Below are 23,074 nucleotides of genomic sequence, written 5' to 3' on the forward strand. Positions count from 1 at the left end.
TAACATTTCAGCAAACCCATCACCTCCTGATACAGGGTGCTGATAAAGGGTAGCTTTTCTTCTCAGTGGTACTTAACAAATGTCAACGTTGTGCCAGCTCTGTGTTTTGACTGGGACCATCGGGTGTGTTTATATCATTATTTTATATTTTATATAATATATATTATTTTATATATTATTTTTATATATTTATATATTTTATATTTATATATTTTATATTTTATATATTTCCTCTTGTCAACATTTTTAAGAGTTCAGGCCTGCCACAGTGAAATAGAATGAACTATTTTCTATATGTATATCAAAGCTATTCGTGTGGATACATTTAAGGCAGCAGCGGTGAATATTCAGTATTACACATGCACGGCAAGGTTCAAAATGAAAAAGCTTTCTGATGGGAACACACCAGATCCAGTAAACATGCTCAACTTCTATCATGTTTAATCAATTCCCACATGTGTTTTTTTTAAGAAATTCAGATCCACCGTGTCTTGTAATTTATTATTGTGTAGCCATGAAAATGTCGGTAACAATTTAAATGTGATGACAGAGCACGTGTCATTTGCGTATGAAAAGCTTATTATTAGTATTTGACTGGCTGGAACTGACATGAAATTTACAACATTTACTGGAAGCTGCATCTGCTATGTAAACAGTGAGACATTATCCTATAATGACACACAGTGTAAGTCACCAGTGAATTTGACAAAGGAGAGGTACAGTATGTGACACAGTCAACAAAGGATAACAATGGAAGATATCCAGAATTTTTGTCTTCTTTCTTACCATGTGGATATTTATTTAGCATCGTCACTATTATTTTCATTTAGTATCATTAGACCATTAATAATATTATGAAAAGAAAGGAAAACCAACGTGCGCACGGGGAAAACATGTACACTCCATACAGAGATGTCCAGCGGAGAGGAGGCCTATTTCTCAAAAGGCCTATTTCTCTAAAATATTGTTCATAAATCTGTGTTAAGCCCCGGCCCCACCCCGCCGTACTTGCAAGTGTGTGCTGTCTACTTGCAAAAACGTGGGCAAAATTTGGGGATCCATACGTGGTGAGGACTGCCTCAGTACGGATTTGGGAGCATCTAGACACACCGTAGCACTTTTCGTGCAGGAGGAGCTTTCACTGTGTTCGGGGTGCGTCGGGCTACAGGTTCACCCCCAGTACGGATCACACGTGTGCCCTCTACAGCCAATGAGCGCATTGACTGCGTGAGCATGCGCATGATAAGTGCGCCGTCGGTGCTTACTCAGCACTTCTCCAATTCTCCAGTTCAACTGTCCAATGAGCACGCAGAACACACGTGGACCGTACCGAGTAAGCACGTGCTCGGCACTTACAATGCACGTTGTGCATACTGATTTCTGCAGTAAAGCCAAGCTGACGTACGAGTGCCAACATTTTGTCTCCAAGATGCTGAAGACACAGAAGAAGGGGTCTGCTGCATCTGCAGCTCAAAAGGCAGCAGAAACGGCCAGAGAAGCCCAACAGAAACGGGCTGTGGAAGATGAGAGGGCCGGAGAGAAGGAGTGAAGAAGAGTCAGATGGTGACGCCATAGAGTCTGATCATGACGAGGGTGCTGCTGAAGGTGTGCCGCCACTTGAAGCTGCACTTGCATCAGACCCCGGAGTCTATGCGGTGGAATGGGCGGCATCTTGACGCAGCAGCAGCAGGGACTCCTGGAGAACCTCGGAAGGTCGTCCTATATACACCCCCCCGACATCGGGCGGAAAAATTCATGTTCATCGCACTTGCACGCACTTACAAAATGCCAGTGAGTAAGGACACCATACGTGAGCAGCACGTGCAAGTACGGCCTCCGTACGATAACGTGGCAATCGCATACATACGATGGCAAGCTGCAGTCAGATGAAGACCCTGATGATGCTGACTGCAGATGAGCTTCCTTCAGACAGCTTCTGACAGTTTGTGCAGAAATTCTTTGGTTATGAAAACCAATTGTGGCTGGTCTCAGACGATCCCATCCTGGGCATGTGAACGTTAAAATGTCCATCTGCAGTAGGGACATGGAACTCCTGGCTGTCAGCCTACGTCCCTACTACATGCTCAGGGAGTTCAGCCGTTGTTATCATTGTTTACATACCTATGCGCGCTGATGCGGAGGCTGCGTGTGACGTCATCCACTGCGAGATGGCCAAACTATGTTTAAACTAAGTCACACCAAGTCAGGCTGATTCCAGAAAACGGCTGATGCAGTGTTTTCATGTGCCTCGTAGCATCTTGCTGGTACAGGGCAGATTGCCAGCTGTATCCTCTTTCCACATGCTCCTACATATGCCCCTTTTCATGCAGCGCAGGAGGATGAGTACAGACAACTGATCCAGGACTTCGTCAACTTCGTCACATGAACCTCAAAACCACCAAGACCAGGGAAATGCTGGTGGACTTCAGGAGAAACAGGATACGAACAGAACCTGTTCTCATTAAAGGTGACCGTGTGGAGGTGTTTCACACCTACAAATACCTGGAAGTGCATCTGGATGATAAACTGGAGTGGACTGCCAACATGGATGCTCTGTGCAGGAACGGGAAGAGCCTTCTGTACTTCCTGTACTGGCGTCCTTCAACGGATGCAAAAAGCTGCCACAGATCTCCTACCAGACTGTGGTAGCAAATGCCCTCCTGTATGCAGTAGTGAACAGACTAGTGAGGAAGGCAGGCTCAGTCATTGGCACTGAGCCATCCATACATACATTAATCCAACCATCCATCCATCCATTAATCCAACCATTCATCCATCCATACATCCATCTACGTCTGTCTTCGGACATTTTCTCAGGTCCGCAGCTGTTGCAAAATCTAATTTTTTCAAGTTGCTGAACCGACACTTTTCTGGTCTGGGAGGTGGGCCAAACCCATCACACGTTCATCGGGGGTCCCGGCAGGACCCAAAGATGGCAAAAAACGCCACTTTTGCGGCTTGTCGATTTTCTGTCGTTAGTAGTTAGTTAGTGGGTAGTTTGGCCCACCTCCCGGAGCAGAAAAATGTCGTTTCAGCAACTTGATTCAGCGACTATATTTTTCCGTCCTGACAAAATGGCCGTCAAAAAAGTCCTGACAAAATTCGAGCCATCAGAAAAGTGGCCTTTTTTTGCCATGTTCGGGTCCTGTTTGCCCACCTCCCGGACCAATAAAGAGTGGTTTTTGCAACTTGAAAAAAATGTGATTTCACGACAACCGCGGACATGAAAAACCGTCCGAAAAGTTGGAAAAGTGGGGTTTTTGCTATCTTTGGGTGCTGCCAGGACCCTCGACGATGAGATGATACAGAAAAGATAATATAATGATACTCTTAAGATGATAATACCGTGGTTTGAAGTACATGAGTGACAGGCCAAGTACAGGAGGTCTTTACCATTAAATGTTTTGGTAGTGCTCAGCTTGGATAAAAAGGAATAGTAACAACGCAACACAATGTCATTGTGGAGAGTTCTGGATACTTGGGCACCACTGCTTTTACTTACTTAACTTTAATCCAAAAGGACGGAACAAAGAAGACGACTGGTTTGGTGCATTAGCATGAAAGCGACAAAAAATATTTTAGTAGTAAGGTTAGAAACTAAAATATACCACATCGTCATGGCACGGACGCCAGCCGTGTCGTCCCCCTCCAAGCCCCCTGGTGGATCATGCACCTCCAAAAAATTCTAAACTTGCCTCAACTTTGATGCGAGGTCTGATCGGTCGGCTTTTTTGGTACATAATTTACCTTTTTTCCCTCCTGAGAAAGCGCCAACATGTCCGCCACAACAAAAGAATCTGTGAATTTGCGGGGACGCGAATGCCGAATTGCGAATACTGTGTCCTATGTAGGCTACAGCTAAAAATGTTTTATTGTGAAGATGTTTGTCGGATATTCAGAACAATGCCACTGTAAGAAATATTGGAATTTAAAAACAATTTTACCACAGAGTTACTGGTGTGTAGCCAAACGTGAGCAGCCTATGACGTTGTTATGGAGCTAGAATCCCCAAACGGCAGCTGCGCTTTTTACAAGGTGCACATGAATGCGTCACTAGGAGGTGCACATAAATGCATCACTCGGAGGCGTTCCAACTGAAGCCGCGGCTGCGTCGCCTGCCTGATGATCCGCCAAGCTGCTTTCTACCAACTACGGTGTCCCTCCCTTCTACCTCCCACTCCATCTCTTATTTCTCGCCGCATTCTCTCGACTGTAGGGATGGAGAACTATTACAAAGTAGTGCAGCGCCACTGAAGACCGAGTCACCACGGAAACACGAAAAAGAAAGCAAGGGAAAGGACGCCTTGACGAGTGTGTAGCGGAAACGCCACCATATGTTTGGTCTGAAAAGAGGCTGCTTCATACGACTGACGTCTAAGTGAAACTTATTTTCGACTGACTTATTTATCGGTGCTTTTTCTTTTTTTTAATCGGTTTGCCTGCTCCACCTGTGCGCGGCGGCGTCCACACCTCTGTTTGGCTAATTGCTCATTGCACCACCCTGACGACACCACAACACGCGCTGCAGGTTTGTGGCAATATTGAATTAGATTGTTAACTTGTTCAAAGAGAAGAGGAGGGAGAATCCCCATCGAAGTCCCCGCTCGCCTTTGTACCGATCTTCCCGGTACAGAGACATGTCTGGTCGGACTGTGAGCATCCCGGACGACCGGGCGTTCGCCAGCTTCAAGGCAGAGTGTCTGTGCGAGGAAGGCTGGAGTGGGACCTACAACAAGGGGGACATCACGGTGTGGACCCAGGCGCTGGAGGAGGGCAAGTCAGTCCACAAAATGAAAGTGAGTATGCCCAACATAGGCAGAAATGACCAGAACAGTGGCTCATATAAAAATACTAAACTGCCAAATAACACAAAACGGGAAAAGCAACGTTTGACTGCACCAACAGTGTCATTTGTCTTACTATTTAGCATATACACCACACAAGATGTTATGTAATTTACTATACTTTTATCAATGTGACTCACATGGCTTCTCATTTATTTATGAATGACTCAGCTATGTGCTTGTGATACCTGATGCAAGAAAATGGAAATCTTCAACCAGGAGAAGTGACAGCTGATGGCATTTTATTTCTCACAGAACCCCGTCCATCAATTTTCAAGACTTTAGAAAGGTACAACTGCGGTGGCTGACAGGGGCAAACGTGCAGCAATGTCCAAACGCTACATCCAAAATTATTCCAAATGTCCAAACACAAAAATGATCTAAAACCAAATACACACAAAGCCAATGACGCACTTGAAAGGGGAAAATGGTCATATTGGGAGGTGTTTTTAATGTTGTGGCCATCCGACATTAGCAAAAAAAAAAAGGTCTCGCAATGGCCAAACAATCCTAATTTAGATCAGCACTAAACTGTACCTTCCTGGATACTCACGCACATGCCAGATTATCTCATTAAAACGTATGCATTATGATGCAAACTTGCTGGAAGTACACCTCGTATTTGGATATGTTCCACAGTGTGATGAGTTCCGTCTTGGCCCATGCCTCACCTCACACAAAGTTTCACGAAAATTGCTTCATTAGTTTTTTTGCATATTCCTGCTCATTTTCAAACAAAAGACACGGACGACAGTAAAGCATTGCTTCTTTAATTTGGATCATTTTGGAAGTTTGTGTGTTTCTAAAAGCCTATGAGATCTAAACATGGGGAGCAAACTTTTGATCTTTGACAGTTTTTATCATAGATTTTATATTATGTTAATTTTGTGCTTTCTCTTGTTTGTTTTTTTTGGTGTATGAAGCAGTCACTTAAGCACGGTGCCCGCATATTTATTTTAATTCAGTTAATTTTAGACTTCAAAGACCGCACACATGACGCCAAAAAAACGTCTTGTACTAGGCTGTGACCAACACGCACACCACATAATTACATAAACGGTGGCATCTTTGTTTGCGTTAGTTGTGAGACGCTAACCAAATCAGTTTTTAAGAAATAATGTAAATCCAATCAATCCATTCCAGAAAGCTAAACATTTTATTATAAATGTTTTTATAGTTATAATTGTAGTTTTACATGCATAAAACAATTTTGAAATGCATATAAATACATATATATGATGACAGGAAGGAATAAATGGACATTTAAGGTTACTTTTACCTTCATAAAAGACATGATTCTTGACATGACTGTACCCAAAGACACGACGTGTCAGCGAGACATCACACAGACACCACCTTCCTGTTTTGCCATGAGTTATTTCTTGAATTCAAATAGTGTTTCTCACCTCAGTTACCCCAAATCGAAAAGTAACAAATGCCAGCATTTGATAAAGAAGTTGAGAAACACTATAAAGTTTATGAAATAACAAAACACAAAGGTGGCGTCTGTGTTGATCTCGCGGCCTCATCGTGTTTTTGGGAACAGTCACGTTGTCTTGATTTTGTGCATTTTTACTTTAATCACACCGTGTAAACACACTCTAAAGACTTGACCGTCACGAGAATGTAATTCCATTCATTATTTGAATAGAGTCATTTCAGAAGCACGTTCTAGTTACACTATGTTTAATCGGGTAATTGCACCCTTGCATAACCAGTGACTAATAATCTCGTGGCTTTACTGTCTGCAAACAATCTTATCATAAAATATGACTATTATAAGAGCTGGTTTGACATTGTAAGATATAACTATACCGTGCATAATAACTTTTGAGAGGTTATTATTGGATCCATGTGGCTGACCATTTGACCACTGTGTCAACTTCCCCTTTTCTAGAAAGACCCCATCTATTTGTAAAGCCATTGCTGAAAGTATGTTTAACAGGAGCGTAATTTTGGGGTTATTCCTCACTCTTTATCCCTTTTTTCAAAAAACGCACAGAGTTGTATGATCACCATCTCCCCCTAAACCATTGTATTGTTACGATGGGAAGGAAATGATGAAACAAACGTCGGACGTACCTAAAAAGTAAACCCTGTTATCTGCTAAAAGAAATCAGTTGTGACGATGTGTCTCGGGTGTAAATGTTTGTCTTGGAAGGCATTGTGAAGGTGTCATGAGAAGTGCGACGCCACTGGAGAATGCGATGCCTGTTGGAGAAACTGTAACGTGCCATCTGACACATTATTTTAGAGCTGGCTTGTTACCATTGCTTTGTAAGTGTTCGCAGACAGAAAAAAAACAAATTTTGTAGCTTTAGATGGATTTTGGCTATGAACAGGTTAGACAGGACTCATTTACATACCGGCCTACCTGCTATAAATGACACACTCACATTTAATGGTTGCAGTTGCAGTTAAGGCTAAACACGGCGTGCACCTTCTTGTGGGTGTATCCGGGTCTAAAGTGTGTGAGTGAGGCAAACCATGTTTACTTTGTTAAATACTGTATGTGCATGCAGGGGTGTGTGCATGGGTGTTATCTATTTGTGCAGGGGGAGCAACAGCAGGATTTTCCCAGCCCTGCCATTATTTGTCTTTTTTTTTTTTTTTTAGTTGTCAAAATGTTATACTATATCTGTTGCATGTGCTTAGGTCCATTTTTTTAGGAGCAGTTTTAACATCTGGAGGTTGCTTTGCATTACTACATGCAAAAAATTTGAGGATTTTTTTTTTTACTGAGCAAGACACCCACAATGTATATGAAAAAAGAATGTGGGGATTTACAATATGAACTATAAAACATTTGAATATCAATAGTATGTGGACTTCTCTCCTTGATTATTTCCCAGCAGAACCCCTCTGTTTTGTAGTCAAGAAAAAAAAAACCTAGCAAAGAGGCGACAACACCGCAAAACACAAAAACAAATGGTAAAAAAACGCCCTTGCACTCGGCCTTCATCGGGGATTTGTCTTCCTGGAGCTGCTGTGACGTAGTCCCTATGATTACCGTAATGACCTGGATATCACTTGAAAGCACAAGAGTCTCGCGCTTAAACGGTTGGAATAATTTTTATAGTACAAGATTTAAAGGTAATTTAAAAATAAACAGCTTTCATGATTTTCGCTACATGTAATTGATCTACAAAATAATGTTAAGTAACATGTTGTATGAATGGGTATACTTTATATGCTATATAGATACATATATAGATTATTATTTATGCAAATACTGACCACAATAAGTTTAAAACAATTTAAAATATAAAAATGTTTCACTGCGCTTTATTTTGATAAGTATGCACCGGAATGTGTACCCCGCCTGTCGCCCGAAGTCAGCTCGGGTCGGCTCCAGCATAACCCCGCGACCCTAATGAGCAGAAGCGGCATAGAAAATGGATGGATGGATGCACCGGAATCGCCTGTCTGCTGTGTTGGCACTTGCTCATGTGTGACCAGAAAAAAGTACGTGTCCCGTGTTGATGGTCACTTTGTTCCGTCTTATCGTGCAAATAAAGTCTGTAAAATGTGTAGTCAATTAACGACTGCTTGTCACATGCGAAGCCTTATCTATGCCAGCATGTGTGATCTCTCACGTTTCAATCTCTCATTTGACTTCCTCGTGTCCTTTACCCATTTTGCACTGCCTCTCTGGCTGTAGCTAGCTAGCTCGTTTTTTTTCGTCCCACGGGCAAGCTAGAAGTGGCTATCACGTTCATGCTACCTTACTTTTTAAGGTGTCACTTAACAATCCTGCTCTCTTGTTATCATTATAATACTTATGGCTTGTCTTAAACACGAGCTGTGTGACTAAGTTGTTCAACAGACACGGAGTATGTCCAGCTTTTAAGATAGTCACGCTATCACAGGTTGCTCATAAGCGAGCAGAAGCTCACCAGCTAATGTTGAGTAGTTCACCAAAGAACATTTCCTTCACCTCTTAGTATTCTTATAAGTGTTCTATTCAAGCATGTCGCCTGTATTTAATGACAAATGAGCACACTGAGTGGAGATGTACTTTGTAAATAAAGTACAATTAAGTGTTGGCAGGCATAAAATAGCTCACCTCTCCTTTCTTTTTGTCGAAGTAGCTTTAATAATGCTGCAAGATGGATACACCTGTGCTGTCATAACCCCGGACTCTCAATTTATGCTGTTTATACAGGACAGATTTCTGTAACAAAATATTAAAATTATTTTATTTTGTTAATTGTGTCACTTTGAATGAAAAAAATCTATTAATGAACAGTTCATTTCCCATGTATTCGTTTTACTCTAAAACAGGCATCAAAGTATATTTAGGTTTGTAATGTACATTTGTACTAGTCACATAGTACCATTGGACTCAATAGAGCAGGTAACGAAAAGAAGCTCAACAACAGACTCTCACTTTAAATACTCTCAGCTACTTTGCTATTAAATTAACAGTTTTGCAATGTCCTGAGTTCATGTTCTGCTGGTTGTTAAATAAATGAGTTAATAAATAAATAAGTCGTAAAAATTGTTATTTGTCATAATAAAAAGGAAAGAAAAGAAAATGCAGGCGCAGCAGCGGCATGACACAGCGGCGGCATTCCCGTGCAGCCCACAACCACAGCTTCAGAAAATTGTAGGGGAAACACTGAGCTTTGATGTTAAAGGTTAAAAAAAAAATCATTTGGAAACGTCTGACGGACTGGATTCAAAAGCTGTGGGCTGTAGTTCGCCCATGTCTGATGATCCTGATGGTGCTTCAGGATAGGTGTATCTTGTTTGCATCAGCAGTGTGTGTGTGTGTGTGCGTGCGTGTGCAGAGTAAGGTGCTATTTATTCATGCTAGTATACAGGACAGGCTCGGCAAACAAAGCCAAGCAAAAAGTACATAAAAAGTGCAAACAAACGCACATGGGCGGTGCTTCTGTTGTGAACTGGCACTTTAATGTAAATGTGAGCGTAACGGAAGCTTGAATTTTTCATGATCGCTCAATCTGCTGTTCTGCCATCACGCAGCTGAGCAGGAAGGCTTGGAGGGGGAGGAGCGAGCCGGCGTAGAGTACTCGTTGCAGCATCATAATTCAGGCTTCATTAGAGTGTCAGAAGTAGACATTCGTCTCAATTACTCGTGTTTATTTGCTATTGGTCTTGTACATTAACCCCCGTGAATAGTGGGGATCTGTATTGTGAAATAATTCAGTCATAATTTCACAATAACAGCAATCATGGTATGAAATGTTTGTTTCATCTCTACTGTATAATAAAACTAAATTTGAAGTAAAAATACTCAATCCTTTCAAGATGCCTGATACACTACTGAAGAGGTAAAAGGAAGGTGTGTTGTGATACTGTTACCTGGTCGCTTTTATAGGTACTGCTGGAATTAATAAACTAATGAATCATGGAAACTCCAAGATTATTTTGGTTTTGAGGGCTTCTTTTTCCCATAAAATTTCGTTCGAACATTAAATTGTATGACTTTTATAATTATTGTCCCATATCGCCACACAATAAGTTAGATATGGTAATACCAGAGAACAGTGAAGAGTGTGGAGTGAGTTTTGATCAAGAACAAATGTTGCTTTATTTGATATTGCAGTATTTCTCGCCACCTTTTGTTGTATATTTTTGATGTAAGATTTTCAGCTCTTTTTTTTTTTAATCTGTTATGATCCCCAGAAATGTATTTTCATTCACCCTTTCAATGTCCGCTCCGTCTCTTTGTATTTGGTCGTACGTGTCCTTTCTACTATTGCCAAATAGCATTATTTTAGTTTGACTTAAGTTCAAGGATAATCTGTTTTTAGCAAACCATTTCTTTAATATGGCCATTTCATCCTTGACTTGTAGTAGTTCTTGTGTGCTTTCCCCAGAATGAAAGGCAGTGGTATCATCCACAGATAATACCAACTTTAAGTACTTTGTCACTTTACAGATGTCACTGATGCACTGTACAAATTGAACTGTTTTGGTCCCAATATTAAACCCTGGGGTACTCCACACATAATATTTAAACTTGCAGATGTGTATTCTCCTAGCTTTACAAATTGCTTCCTGTTTGCTAGGTAGCTTTTAACCCAATTCAAAACTAATCCTCTGATTCCGTACCTTTCTAATTTTGTTAAAATGTTGTGATTAATTGTATTGAAGCCTTTTGTAAGATCCATGAATACCACGGCTGCACACTTTCTGTGATCTATAGCGTTTGTAATTTCCTCCGTGATTTCAATCAGTGCCATGTAGGTTGAAATGTTAGCTCTGTAGCCGTATTGACTATCTGGTGGTAATTCATTCTTATTGCTAAATTTGTCCAACCTGGTATTAAATAACTTCTCGATAATTTTAGAAAATTGGGGTTATAAGGAAACTGGTCGGTAATTTGTTCATTGATGTTTGTCTCCATTTTTAAAGATTGGAACTACTTTAGCTATTTTCATTTTGTTAGGAAATTTTCCAGTCTGAAATGATAAGTTACAATATGTTAACGGTTCTACGATCTCATGCACATTTAATAGTCGGTAGGAAACTGTAAACTGACTCGTCACTTCTCTGACCTCTGTGCCACATGAGCAGAGGCGGGAGACTCCGAGGTTTGCCCCTGCTGACACAGAGGGGAGCCTCTGAGTCACTCACTCACTGACTGACGGTTGTATTTTTTCCTGTTTCGTTCTGCTCACAAGCATGTTATCAGCACCCAAGGGAGCTAGTGATGAGAGCTGACAGCTTGGAGAGAGGGGAAGGAGAGCGTGTGGTTGTGACGGAAAGTGAACAGACTGGAGAGGATGTACAAGGGTCAAATATCATTTAATCTAGCGTCAGTGGGTGAAGAAAGACCTAAAAAAAACCCCTAAAGACATGTTGATTCTCTATCGGTCTGTCTTCCGTTTGTCTTGAACTTTTTCACTGGCCTCTCTATTTCCATCTCCTTGCTGTTCCATCTGTGCAGTTAACTGAATTAAAATGTAACGAAATTAAGCTTGTGTACTTGGCGTGCTGTTTGTCTGTGCTCGGACCAGGATTCTCTCAAGCTCCTCCTGTTTCAGTTTGCCTGTGAATACAAATATCCTTTTTTCTCTCTGAGTCCCTTTTTTTAATTCAGCCAACTGTGCCTTTCTTGCATTGAACCAACTAACCGGACTAATAAGAAAAAGTAGAGCTTTGTTACAAATAGTCTTGCATTCAAAATGATAAGTCCAGATAGGTGGTGTAAAGATGCCTCCTATGAATCCCAAACATGATGTCGATCAGGGCTTGCCAACCTGTTGATCACGATCGACCAGGTGATCAATCCCGGTCAATCCCAAAAATATTAGGAAAAATTAAAGCATTATCAAATCAGTACCCCCTCCTACCAGAGAGTGACCACCAGACATGCCATCAGGAATGCATTTAGACCCCAGAACATGCCTGTATGCCTCCACGGTCTCCAGGCACACACCCCGCCAGCTCCAGCTCTGAGCCCAGTCCCTGAAACCCTAAGGTGCCATCGCACACCACATGCTCGCCCTGCAAGCAATAAGTCTGGCGTGACGTGCGGCGACTGTTGTAATACATTGACCAGCTGCAGCCGCAACAAAACTCTCCCTCTCTCCTCAACCACCACTGCCCACCCACGAAAGGAAGCCATCAAGCCAAATAGAGTTGTGTTTTGCTCAAAGAGCTAATGCCATGTGCCGAACCTCGCCGAAGAGCCACAAAAGCAGGGGTGCTCAAAGCGCACCCCAGGGGTCATATTAATCCTTTGGCTCATTTGTCATTGGCCCGAGGCACACTGCAGAAATAAAATGAACACAAAATAGTAAAAACAGCTGAGACCAATAATCTTGGACTCAAAATGGTTGGTGACCACTGATGTTGATGTAAATCCATCAGTTGAACGCAATCAAATGATTGGTAAGACGTTAAGATGCGTTTTATGACTCACTGTAATGGACCCACACCTTCTTGACGTTGTCCTCTGCAACATAGTTGGCCAAGAGAAACTACCCATTTTGTGCACATATAATCAACAACTCTTTTAATGTATGGAGATGGAGAAAATCTCCATTTCAAATAACTGAAGTGTAGGAATGAATTATTGAGGCAATTTTTTTCTTACTCTAATCCTCCAGGGAGACAAAAGAGAGCAGAATGTTCTTAAAAGCCCACTAGGCTGATTTGTAATAAAGTCACCTGGGAGAGAGAAGCACCCTTTTAATCATTTCTTCTTCCATTTGCTCTTGTCTTTTCTCTCTGTTGTTTCACTTACCACCTCTTCTACTCCTTTTTACTTCTGGTACTATTGGTATACATATGCCGTGTGTCTTTGCTTTTGTTTGGTCTACTATTAACACTTAAGTCCCTCTGGTATTTGTAACTGTGGTAACGGCTCCACTCTTCTTAGCTTGTGTTTATATTGGTTACACGTGTTCTAAACCTGACAGAGGTCGAAATCCCCATGGTTTTTCAGACACACCCTCACCAGACAGGTTGGGAATAAACATTTGTATGGCTGTGCGAAGTCAGCCATAGATTTTGATATTTTTATAGGGATTTAGGTCCCCCTATTACAGTGTGTTTGATGTTCATAGTCAGGGGATATCAGTAATGTTATGTATTTTGCATTGACTTATTAATAGGGGTGTCATGGGACACCCAGCTCATGACACAAGAAGATACACGAGATTTGGTCCACGAGGAAGAGACAAGATTTTAACATTAGTTTTAAAATAAAATAGAGTAATTAACTCGTTTATTGCGGTTCATTGTTTCCAGGCCTGTGAATTTCCGCATCGTAGGATTCCTTATTTACAAATGGAATATTCTCATAGTTAGAGCATAGAAAACCTGTTTATGACCTTCTAAATACATTACAATTATTAAGAGTCCTCTAGACATGAAGTAACACCCCCATCGTCACTTTTATACTCTTTATTACCCAATATAGTAGACATAATAATCAAAAACGTAAAAACGTTTTTATAATAATAAAAACGTCCGGGTAGATGTTGCAATACCATCTTTGCGACAGTCAAGCGATTGAAACAAGTGCAGCTAATATTGAGCACATCGTGTATTCTTCCACGGCGCACTGCAATATAACGAGTTCTCGTGTTTATGGTCCAAAATTAGGTTTTTAATTAGTTAATGGGAGAGCGTACATAACCACTAGTCCAGGATGTACCCCACCTATTGGCAAAGGTCAGCTGGGATAGTCTCCAGCTTACTCGTGACCCTAATAAAGACAAGCAGCATAGGAAAATTGATGGATGATCTCCCCACGTCACCCCACGCCACAATTGTACAAAGTGTACCCAGCTTTCGAAAAACAGATCTGAAATATAGTGTGTCAATGAGTCACTGTGTTCTTGTCCGACTTCTCATTGCCATTGTCTCTCTCTCTCTCTCTCTCTCTCTCTCTCTCTCTTTCTCTCTTTCTGACGCAGTGTCGGATGGTCTGTAAGGAGGTGTCAGCTGAGACCATGTATGATGTCCTCCATGACATTGAATACAGAAAGAAATGGGACACAAATGTCATTGAGACCTTCGATATTGGAAAACTTACGGTCAATGCAGATGTTGGCTATTACTCATGTATGTTCCAAAGCTGGTTAACACATTCCGCTTCATTAATTAATCTAATATGAGTGACATACAAATTGCATGTTCTTGTCTGTGTTTGCTGACAGGGAAGTGTCCAAATCCACTCCGTAACAGAGACGTCATCACGCTTCGCTCCTGGTTGCCGATAGGGAAAGATTACATCATCATGAACTACTCTGTTAAACATGCAGTAAGTTCACGCACCGACACACATGTCCACATATGGTTAGCTTCAGCTTCTGCCATGCAACTTGTGTGTGTGTGTGTGTGTGTGTACAAAGGTGTCCAGAGATACCAAAGCAGCGAGATGAAACAAATGAGTGCGCATTAGATGAGCTGGTTAGAGATTGAATCAGTTCAATAAGCTTTATGGCATTATGCTGTATGAAACCTACTATAATATGAGGAGAGGTTGTCACGCGTGCATGTATTGTATGTACGGAACTGATGTCTGAAGGAGCCCTAGGATTGACTGGTGTACCACTCTTTCCTAAAAGTCAGCTCACCCGTGACCCTTGACCAGTGGGTGCAAATTTGGCCCATGGGTCATTTGCAGCCTGCAGCAAGTTCATACTAATAAAACGCTTTTTCACCTATAAGACAAAGCTGAGATGCAGGCTTGTCTTGGAAATATTAATAACTTTTTTTTAGCAAATCTAAATGTGTTGGTCTACAAAATATTGAAATGGCGTTCAGTGTGTGGCCCTCAATGGAAAAAGTTGAATACGTGTTGAAACAGAATACGTGAATAAAATAAATGAGTGAATAAAATTGTTAGTGTTTGAATAGTCATAAGTGGTAAAAGGGACCCAAATAAATGACACCTTTTAAGCATGTTTGGGGTGCCAAGAGCTACTACAGTAGACACACTAATGTCTCTTGATTGTATGGAGAAAAGATAGGTGAACTGAACATCCACAATGCTTCAGCTGTTCAACTTTTACCGGCTGTTCTCATGAACAAGCAGGCTGATTATCTGCAACCACGTGAGCTGAAACAAAAATCAAACCTCCGTTTAGTTCATGTTTCTGGTCTAATGAGAAGATGTGGACAGCAATTTATTTAGTGCAACAGTTTTTGATTTTTACCGTTGGTATGCAATAATTCAATTCATGCCAATAGTCTGGATTATTAAAATGGCCTCGTGACTCCAAATGACAAACTCGGCCCCACTCAGCAGTCACTAAAACTAGCATTTTGTCTGTAAAAATAAATTGATGACAATGTTTTGAGAAAAGAAAACCATTCCCGTCATTCTCTTTGAGCACTGGACCACCACAGTTAGTCTTTTATTTTGCCATCCGTTTATGCCTGTTTGCGGTTCTTTTCCCCTCCCCTCCTATTCTGTTCAGTTTTACTCATTAATGTAATGTTTACAAAAGGATAAGACCTTTCATGTGACTATTAGCTGTTGACTTCCACCTCGCCTTCCGCATTCCTGCATGGAAAACCCCAAAAAGCAGAGTGTGTGAATGTACTGAATGTTTATCAGATGGTCCCATATTGCAATTTATATTTTGGTGTTAGTTCATTTTGGGCAAAAGCTGAATTTCATTTGGGAACAAATCTTAGGTCACATTTAGTGTTCAGAGGGTTTGGTTGTAGTCCCCATTATGACAATAAAATGACAATTTTATTTAGATTTGTCAGATCAACCAATGTAGATGTTTGGACTTGTCTTTAAATGTATATGTATGTATAATGTGATATGCATATGTTGTCTTTTTATTATAAATTGTTTTCTTTTCATTATAATTTCATTATATTTTCATTATATTTCATTATATCCAAGTACAGCTGGAAAGCCCTGATGTAAATAGACAAAGACAAGTAAATAAGAGGAAAAAAAGCTTTATTATTATTATTGTGGTTGTTATACAGTATATTATCATATATCATATATCATCATTATTTAGTCTTAAAAAGTGTTGACAATAATATCTTTGAGCATCAGTTTGTGGGACAATAAACTGCTTTTTAAAGCAAGCATTCCTACAGACATAGCGGTGATGACTAATAGTTTATTACACAGTTGACCACTTGCAAGGTCTGGCTCTCACCAATGAGCAGGAAAGACCACAAATGGTCATTGATGGTCAAACGTCCACTTTTGTCAGTGCTTCTAGATGCATCTATTCGTTCAAACATCTCAGTAAGATGAGTGTCTCCATCGATAGCAAGTTACTGTTAATTTTATGCATTATTTTAGCAGTTTGAAAATGTACAAAATCAGCAAATTTTAATATCTGTGATTTTTAAAATAAAGGGTTTGTATGTTCTCTATACGCGGCATTATGAATGATCCTCACCGATCTTTTTTGCAGTACATTGAGTGAGTGAAGATTGCTTTTATAATTATTGCCCCATATCGCCACACAATACGTTAGATATGGTAATACCCAAGATGCAGTAAAGAGTGTGGAGTGATTTTTGATCAATAACAAATTTTGCTTTATTCAGTAATGACGTATTTCGCCCCACCTTTTGCTGTATATTTTTGATATGAGATTTCCAACTCATTTTTTCATCTATTATGATCCCCAGAAATGTATTTTCTTTCACTCTTTCAATGCCCACTCCGTCTGTTTGTATTTGATTGTACGTATCCTTTTTGCTATTTCCAAATAGCATTATTTTAGTTTGACTTAAGTTCAAGGATAATCTGTTTTTATCAAACCATGTCTTTAATATGACCACTTCGTCCTGGACCTTTTTAATTAGCTCTTGTGTGCTTTCCCCAGAACAAAAGGCAGTAGTATCATCCGTAAATAAGACCAACTTTAAGTCCTTTGTCACTTTACAAATGTTGTTTATATGGAAATTGAACAGTTTTGGTCCCAGTATTGACCCCTGGGGTACTCCACACGTGATATTTAAACTTGCAGATGTGTATTCTCCTAGCTTTACAAATTGCTTCCTGTTTGCTAGATAACTTTTATTATAATTCAAAACTAATCCTTTGATTCCTTACCTTTCTAATTTTGTTGTTAAAATATTCTGATTAATTGTATTGAAGGTTTTTGTAAGATCCATGAATACTGCAGCTACACACTTTCTGTGGTCTTTAGCATTAGAAATTTGCTCTGTGATTTCAATCAGTGCCATAAAAGTTGAAATGTTGGCTCTGTATCCGTATTGACTACCTGTTAGTAATTCATTCTTATTAATTAATTCGTCCAACCTGTTGTTAAATAGCTTCTCGATAATTTTAGAAAATTGAGGTGATAAGAAAACTGGTCGGTAATTTGTAAATTGATGTTTGTCTCCATTTTAAAACATTGGAACTGCTTCAGCTATTTTCATTTTGTTAGGAATTTTTCCAGCAAAATGGCTTGTTTGTTTAACTAAAAGTAAGTATCATTAACTAGTAAGCTCCAAAACTGGGGAGATCTCTTATTCCCAAATGCCATCAGCATGAATTCCTACTATGTCACCCGTAAGAAAAGTGTATGCATTAAAAATAGATGTGAAAAGATAAAGTATGGGGTTCTTGTTTCTGAGGTTCCGATTGCTTCTCCAGGGCCTCAACATGAGCCCGTTTCAATTAGCCCAAGCTATTAGTAATCCACTTTATCAACCTGAATGACAGATAGTTAGAATGAGATATTAAATATGCGGTAGTTAAAGGAGGCAGCCACGGTTTTTTAGGTTTCATGAAGGTTTAACACCTTGTTGCATGTTTTGTGTGGCCTGGACTTGGACAAGTCTCTGACTGACGGCTAACAAAACCCAATTTTAGTTAGTGAGTATCACAGTTAAATAAATAGAATTGGGTGGAGGTAGCATTTACCAGATAATTATTTTAAGCTGTGACGATGCTTGGCTTGTGAACACAGTGTTGTTCAATAAGAAGTGATGGAGGAGGGTATGAAGGTCATTTGATAAATGGTTTATTTGCAACAGGGAATAGAAGAATTTACCAACTTCTCTGTCAGGTGTTCTTGAACAATTTTTAAAAAAAGTGTGTTTGTGGTGTTCCTACAGAAATATCCTCCGAAAAAGGACATGGTTAGAGCTGTATCCCTACAGACTGGCTACATGGTCCAGAGCCAGGGACCCAAGCACTGTGCCCTCACATACATGGCACAGGTAGATCCACGAGGTAAATAACACTCACGTTTTTGCATTCATTTTTCACCTTTTGGTTTTAGCATGCTGGTTTATTTCATCAGGCATCAAAACCGATAGGTGTAGGGATGAGACGCTGACAATGCGAAAAGACATTTTTCAAGATATGAGACTTTGTCACATTTTCTTTTTCCAGGTTCTTTACCCAAGTGGGTTGTCAACAAGTCTTCTCATTTTCTTGCTCCTCGTGTAAGTCATTTACAGTTTCATACAGACGCTGTAGAAAAAAAGGGTTTATGGACTGATGTGGCAGTTGTAGACTCGATCCTCTCTATTCATTTGTCTCTCTTCATCTCCCTTCAGGCCTCTTTTTTTTTTTTTTTTTTAAAGCTTCCTCACATAGGAAATATTGCACAATTGATCCTGTGTAAACTACAGACAGAATGGCACGCTGAAAAGTGACAGATGGGTTGTTAGAAGCGACAACAAGGAATGCAGGCTTAGCTCGTTACATATGCTGACACTGTCATGTTACACGTCATGCCTTGGTGCCAGACTACTTTGTAAACTCACTGCCGCAATTTTAGTTACTATTCTGTTATAGTACAGTATAGTCCAAATGTGAGCTCTCAAAAGCAAAAGTGATACAGCTGTTCCTCGCCACTTCACAGTTTGAATTTCGCCGCTTCACTCTTATCACGGTTTTTCAAAAATATATTTAATAATAACTCATGCTGTTCCATGGTTGAATGTGGCCTATTTGTAGCCAAAAATATGCATATTAAAGCACATTATATATATATATTTTTTGTCTAAATTAAGCATTTGCAAGCATAAAAATGGCTAAGTGAACTAAAATACATATAAGACATTCAGAAGATGCATCAAATACTGTCCTCTGCAAATGATATGTAGTATTTTACACTGGGTATTACTGTAATGTTCGGCTTGATCACTGGAACAACAGCTATTATTGCAAGTTTGAATTATCTCACAACAGGCACAATACGCCCTAATAAAAATCATAAAAACAGGCTACTGTTGCTGCAGTAACCAACACCAAGCTAAAGCTCAACTCTGAACCTCTGACGTCACTTCCGGTCCACCCGCCACTTAGCTCCCCTAGGGAACACATCTGTAGCAACACACGTGAGCACGTCTTATTTCTTAAATGACTTATTTACTCTTATGTTTACTATATTGAGTAATACAAGTGTAAAGGGGACTATAGGGCTGTTAGGTCATGTCTAGAGGGCTCTAATCATGTTTTTTATATATATATATATATATATATATATGAGCATCTAAATCTGATGAACTTAGTTTGATAGGTACTATCTGTATTGTCATTTTTCCAGGCAATGAAGAAGATCAACAAAGCATGTTTGAAGTATTCCGAATGGAAGCAGAGACACAACCCAGGATTCAAGCCTTGGCTCTACCCTGAACAGACTACATTACCCAGCATCCCACTGTCTGATCTTAGCATTCAGCATGCCGAGAGCCTGGAAAATATTGACGAAAGCTCCCTGGCTGAGACCCATGAGAGGGATGACAGTGACTAGCACACTGGAGTCAAACCTGGGTCATGTATTCACACACGCACACGCACACACACACACACACACACACACTCATGCACACACTGATGCAGGGATACATGCATGCCTGATACACAATCATAATTACACACGTAGATGTGATTCATTTCATACACTGTACTTTTAAATGTATCTAGTCATGCTCACAAAACATGTATGGAAGCATTCATGCAAACACACATTTGACAAACTCGGCTCCATATTTGCTTACATAATGCATGCATGCATACATACATTTTCTATTTCATCACGATACAGTACAATCACAAATGCGCACCCACTTGCAATGGCCTACAAATACTTATTTTGTACAACTGGTAAAATATTTGTCAAAAAACGGGATTTGCCTGATATTTTCAAATTAGGAATGTTTTCTGCAACATTTACTGTTAAACTGTTTACATACGGACCTGTACCTTTCATTCAGCAAAAACAATGTAGCTCAAGTTTGCAAAGACATGATTCTCACACAGTACATTTATGCACATCATTTCAATTTTCTTTCTTTCTGCCATCATTGTAGTTGTTTTGTAAGCACACAAGAAATATGCAGGCAGCTGTTGATCCCAGCGGACCCTTAAGAACGTCAGTTCTATAGTTGTGAGGACTCTCATCAACTCAATGCCTTATCCCAATGTTTAATCTTAGTTTGACCACAACCTTAAAACAAATCTGAACCCAAGACTAGACAGAGCCTTCTGGACTGAGAGGTGAAGCGAATCTGGAAGTGCCTTCAACCTGCATTTTTTCCAATAGCCAGCAGAGGGAGGCTCCACCAAGATGGTAATGAAATGCCCACATAGCCCAATTTGATGCCTCAAAATGATACATGGCAAACCAAACCAATTCATTACTGCCATTTGTCTTAATGCTCAACTGTGCTTTTATCTGGGAAGCCAAACAATTCCTCCAATGCGGAAATATCCTCACTTGCAGTTTTTTAATCCTAGTCCTCACAAAGATAGAACGACATGTACTCATGCAGCTGTAACATAACATCCTTCTCTTTCTCTACTCAAGTGATGTATGAATGTAAGTTTAGAAATTTAATACAGATTCCTACAGAGGTTTTCAAACTTCCACTGAGATCTGAGTCATTTTTCCTTTTTATATAAAGTTTGTGTATGTGTGTGTTTTTGACACTCTGATGGTACATTTCCTATTACAAATTTACACACACTCATGGGAGTGAATGTTATTTTGGGCCATACATGACTTGAACGAATTGGAATGATTACACAGTAGATGCTTGCTTTTACGTCGTATACTGGCAAATGGCGAGTAATTGAGAAACCCATGAAAATTTTTTATTTTTGACAATCAAGCTGGGGGGCTCTGCTATTATGTTTAGGCAGTACTGTGCGTGTCTTTAATTTGCATGAGCAACTAAAAAGAAAACAACACCTATGGAACACACTGTAATGGCACCACACGGACAATGCGAGCATCGAAATACACACGTACACACATACACATGCAAAATAATATTGGTATTTATAACCCCCAAGGCATGCCGGATAACTTCCTGTTGGGGAAATGGGTGCCTGGGCTTCCCAGCATGTCTTGCGGGTAATAAATGCTAGTATATACTCGGGGGTGGGAATCTCTGGCCACCTCATGATTCGATGCGATTACAATTCAGAGGCCTGCAATGCGATGATAAAATGATTATCGATGCATCTGGTTTTGTGATCAATACTTTCTCAGTTTTTTCATGGATAATTTTTTTTCTATATAGAATTTCTTTTTACTCACTATGTACTACTAAAACAAAGCACATTTGTAATGATCCAAAATTAAAACAAACACATTTATTTACTTCCATTATGATTTAATAATTGTAAGGTTACATCTACCAACATATCCCATTGTACAGAACCAGCAGGAAAAGTAAAGCGCCACAGTAGCAGTATGTATAAAATTAACAAACTTCAGCATATTCTGAGTAACCAACATAAAAAATCTGCTATTATTCACAAATAAATAATAGACTTCTGAATTCAAACTAAAATCCTGAGCATAGAGTCAGACAAAATAATATTTTTGCTGTATAACAAAGTCAAAAACAGCTTTCAAACAAAATACATTTCTGTACCAAGGGCTGTCATACAAGAATAACGATTGCAGGCATCAGTATACTGTATTATGAATAACCAAAAAAAACACATTTGCAGTGTCAGTGAAATAACGTTGCGATGGGACGTATCTAGTTTCCAAAGTGTGGAACAAAGCACGAAAGCCTTGCTTCTCAACAATCGAATCCGGCCACAAATCCTTTGCAATAAAAGTTCCGATTAGCTTTGTGATTCGCTTCGCCTTTTCCGAGTTGGGTGGAAAATTAGTTATCACCTGCTCGATGGTTCTCTGGTTGGCAGCAACTTCAGCTGGCTGTTTTCCCTTCTGGTTTGGGTGGAAACGTGCTCTGTGGTTTCTCATATTTGTCTTGTTCCCAAAATATTTGAAGCTTGTATGACAAAGCTTGCATATTGTCTGGCTCTTTTCCACCTCATTTTTACCTTCAATTACAGTACATGAAAGCCAAAGTGCTTCCAGACGCTCGCTTTAAATCCAGCGGATGCGGCGTTTATGCTCAGCCATTTTGGTAGCGTCTTACGTACACTTAGGTGACTCTATTAGTAATCGCCAGTGTCCACATTGCGATACATCCAAGAAGTGATTATTTCCTTCACCCCTATATATATTAGTATGCTAGTATGGTTTAATGGTTTAATTCATGGTAATGGTTTAATTCATCTTGAACATGCACACAACTTACACTTGAGAACATCACATAAGCACAATTCACAGTTCTGCATGTCCAAAAACGAGTAGGAAGAAGCACCCCTCATCAGTTTCACTCACTCACAATACATTTGTGCATCTCCTGTATTCCAAATGTACTTTTTGCCTTTTGTAAATACCAAGGAGAGTCATGAGGCACTATAACAATATGGTGCAATGATAGTCGAGGTTTATACGTACCGTAAGGAAACTACAGACCTAATG

At 40.0% G+C, this 23,074-nt stretch overlaps 1 protein-coding gene across 1 annotated transcript; it reads left to right on the forward strand.

Moving 5' to 3' along the window:
* Nucleotides 1-4,093: 4,093 nt before the first annotated feature.
* Nucleotides 4,094-21,148, forward strand: stard10 (StAR-related lipid transfer (START) domain containing 10). Its single transcript, XM_054794251.1, has 6 exons — nt 4,094-4,796; nt 14,243-14,390; nt 14,486-14,589; nt 18,384-18,501; nt 18,664-18,716; nt 19,826-21,148. Exons 1-6 carry the CDS (start codon nt 4,638-4,640, stop codon nt 20,030-20,032), a joined length of 789 nt encoding a protein of 262 aa, XP_054650226.1. The 5' UTR covers nt 4,094-4,637; the 3' UTR covers nt 20,033-21,148.
* Nucleotides 21,149-23,074: the final 1,926 nt, after the last annotated feature.

Source organism: Dunckerocampus dactyliophorus, chromosome 12 (assembly GCF_027744805.1).
Source record: "Dunckerocampus dactyliophorus isolate RoL2022-P2 chromosome 12, RoL_Ddac_1.1, whole genome shotgun sequence".
Classification (NCBI taxonomy): Eukaryota; Metazoa; Chordata; class Actinopteri; order Syngnathiformes; family Syngnathidae; genus Dunckerocampus; species Dunckerocampus dactyliophorus.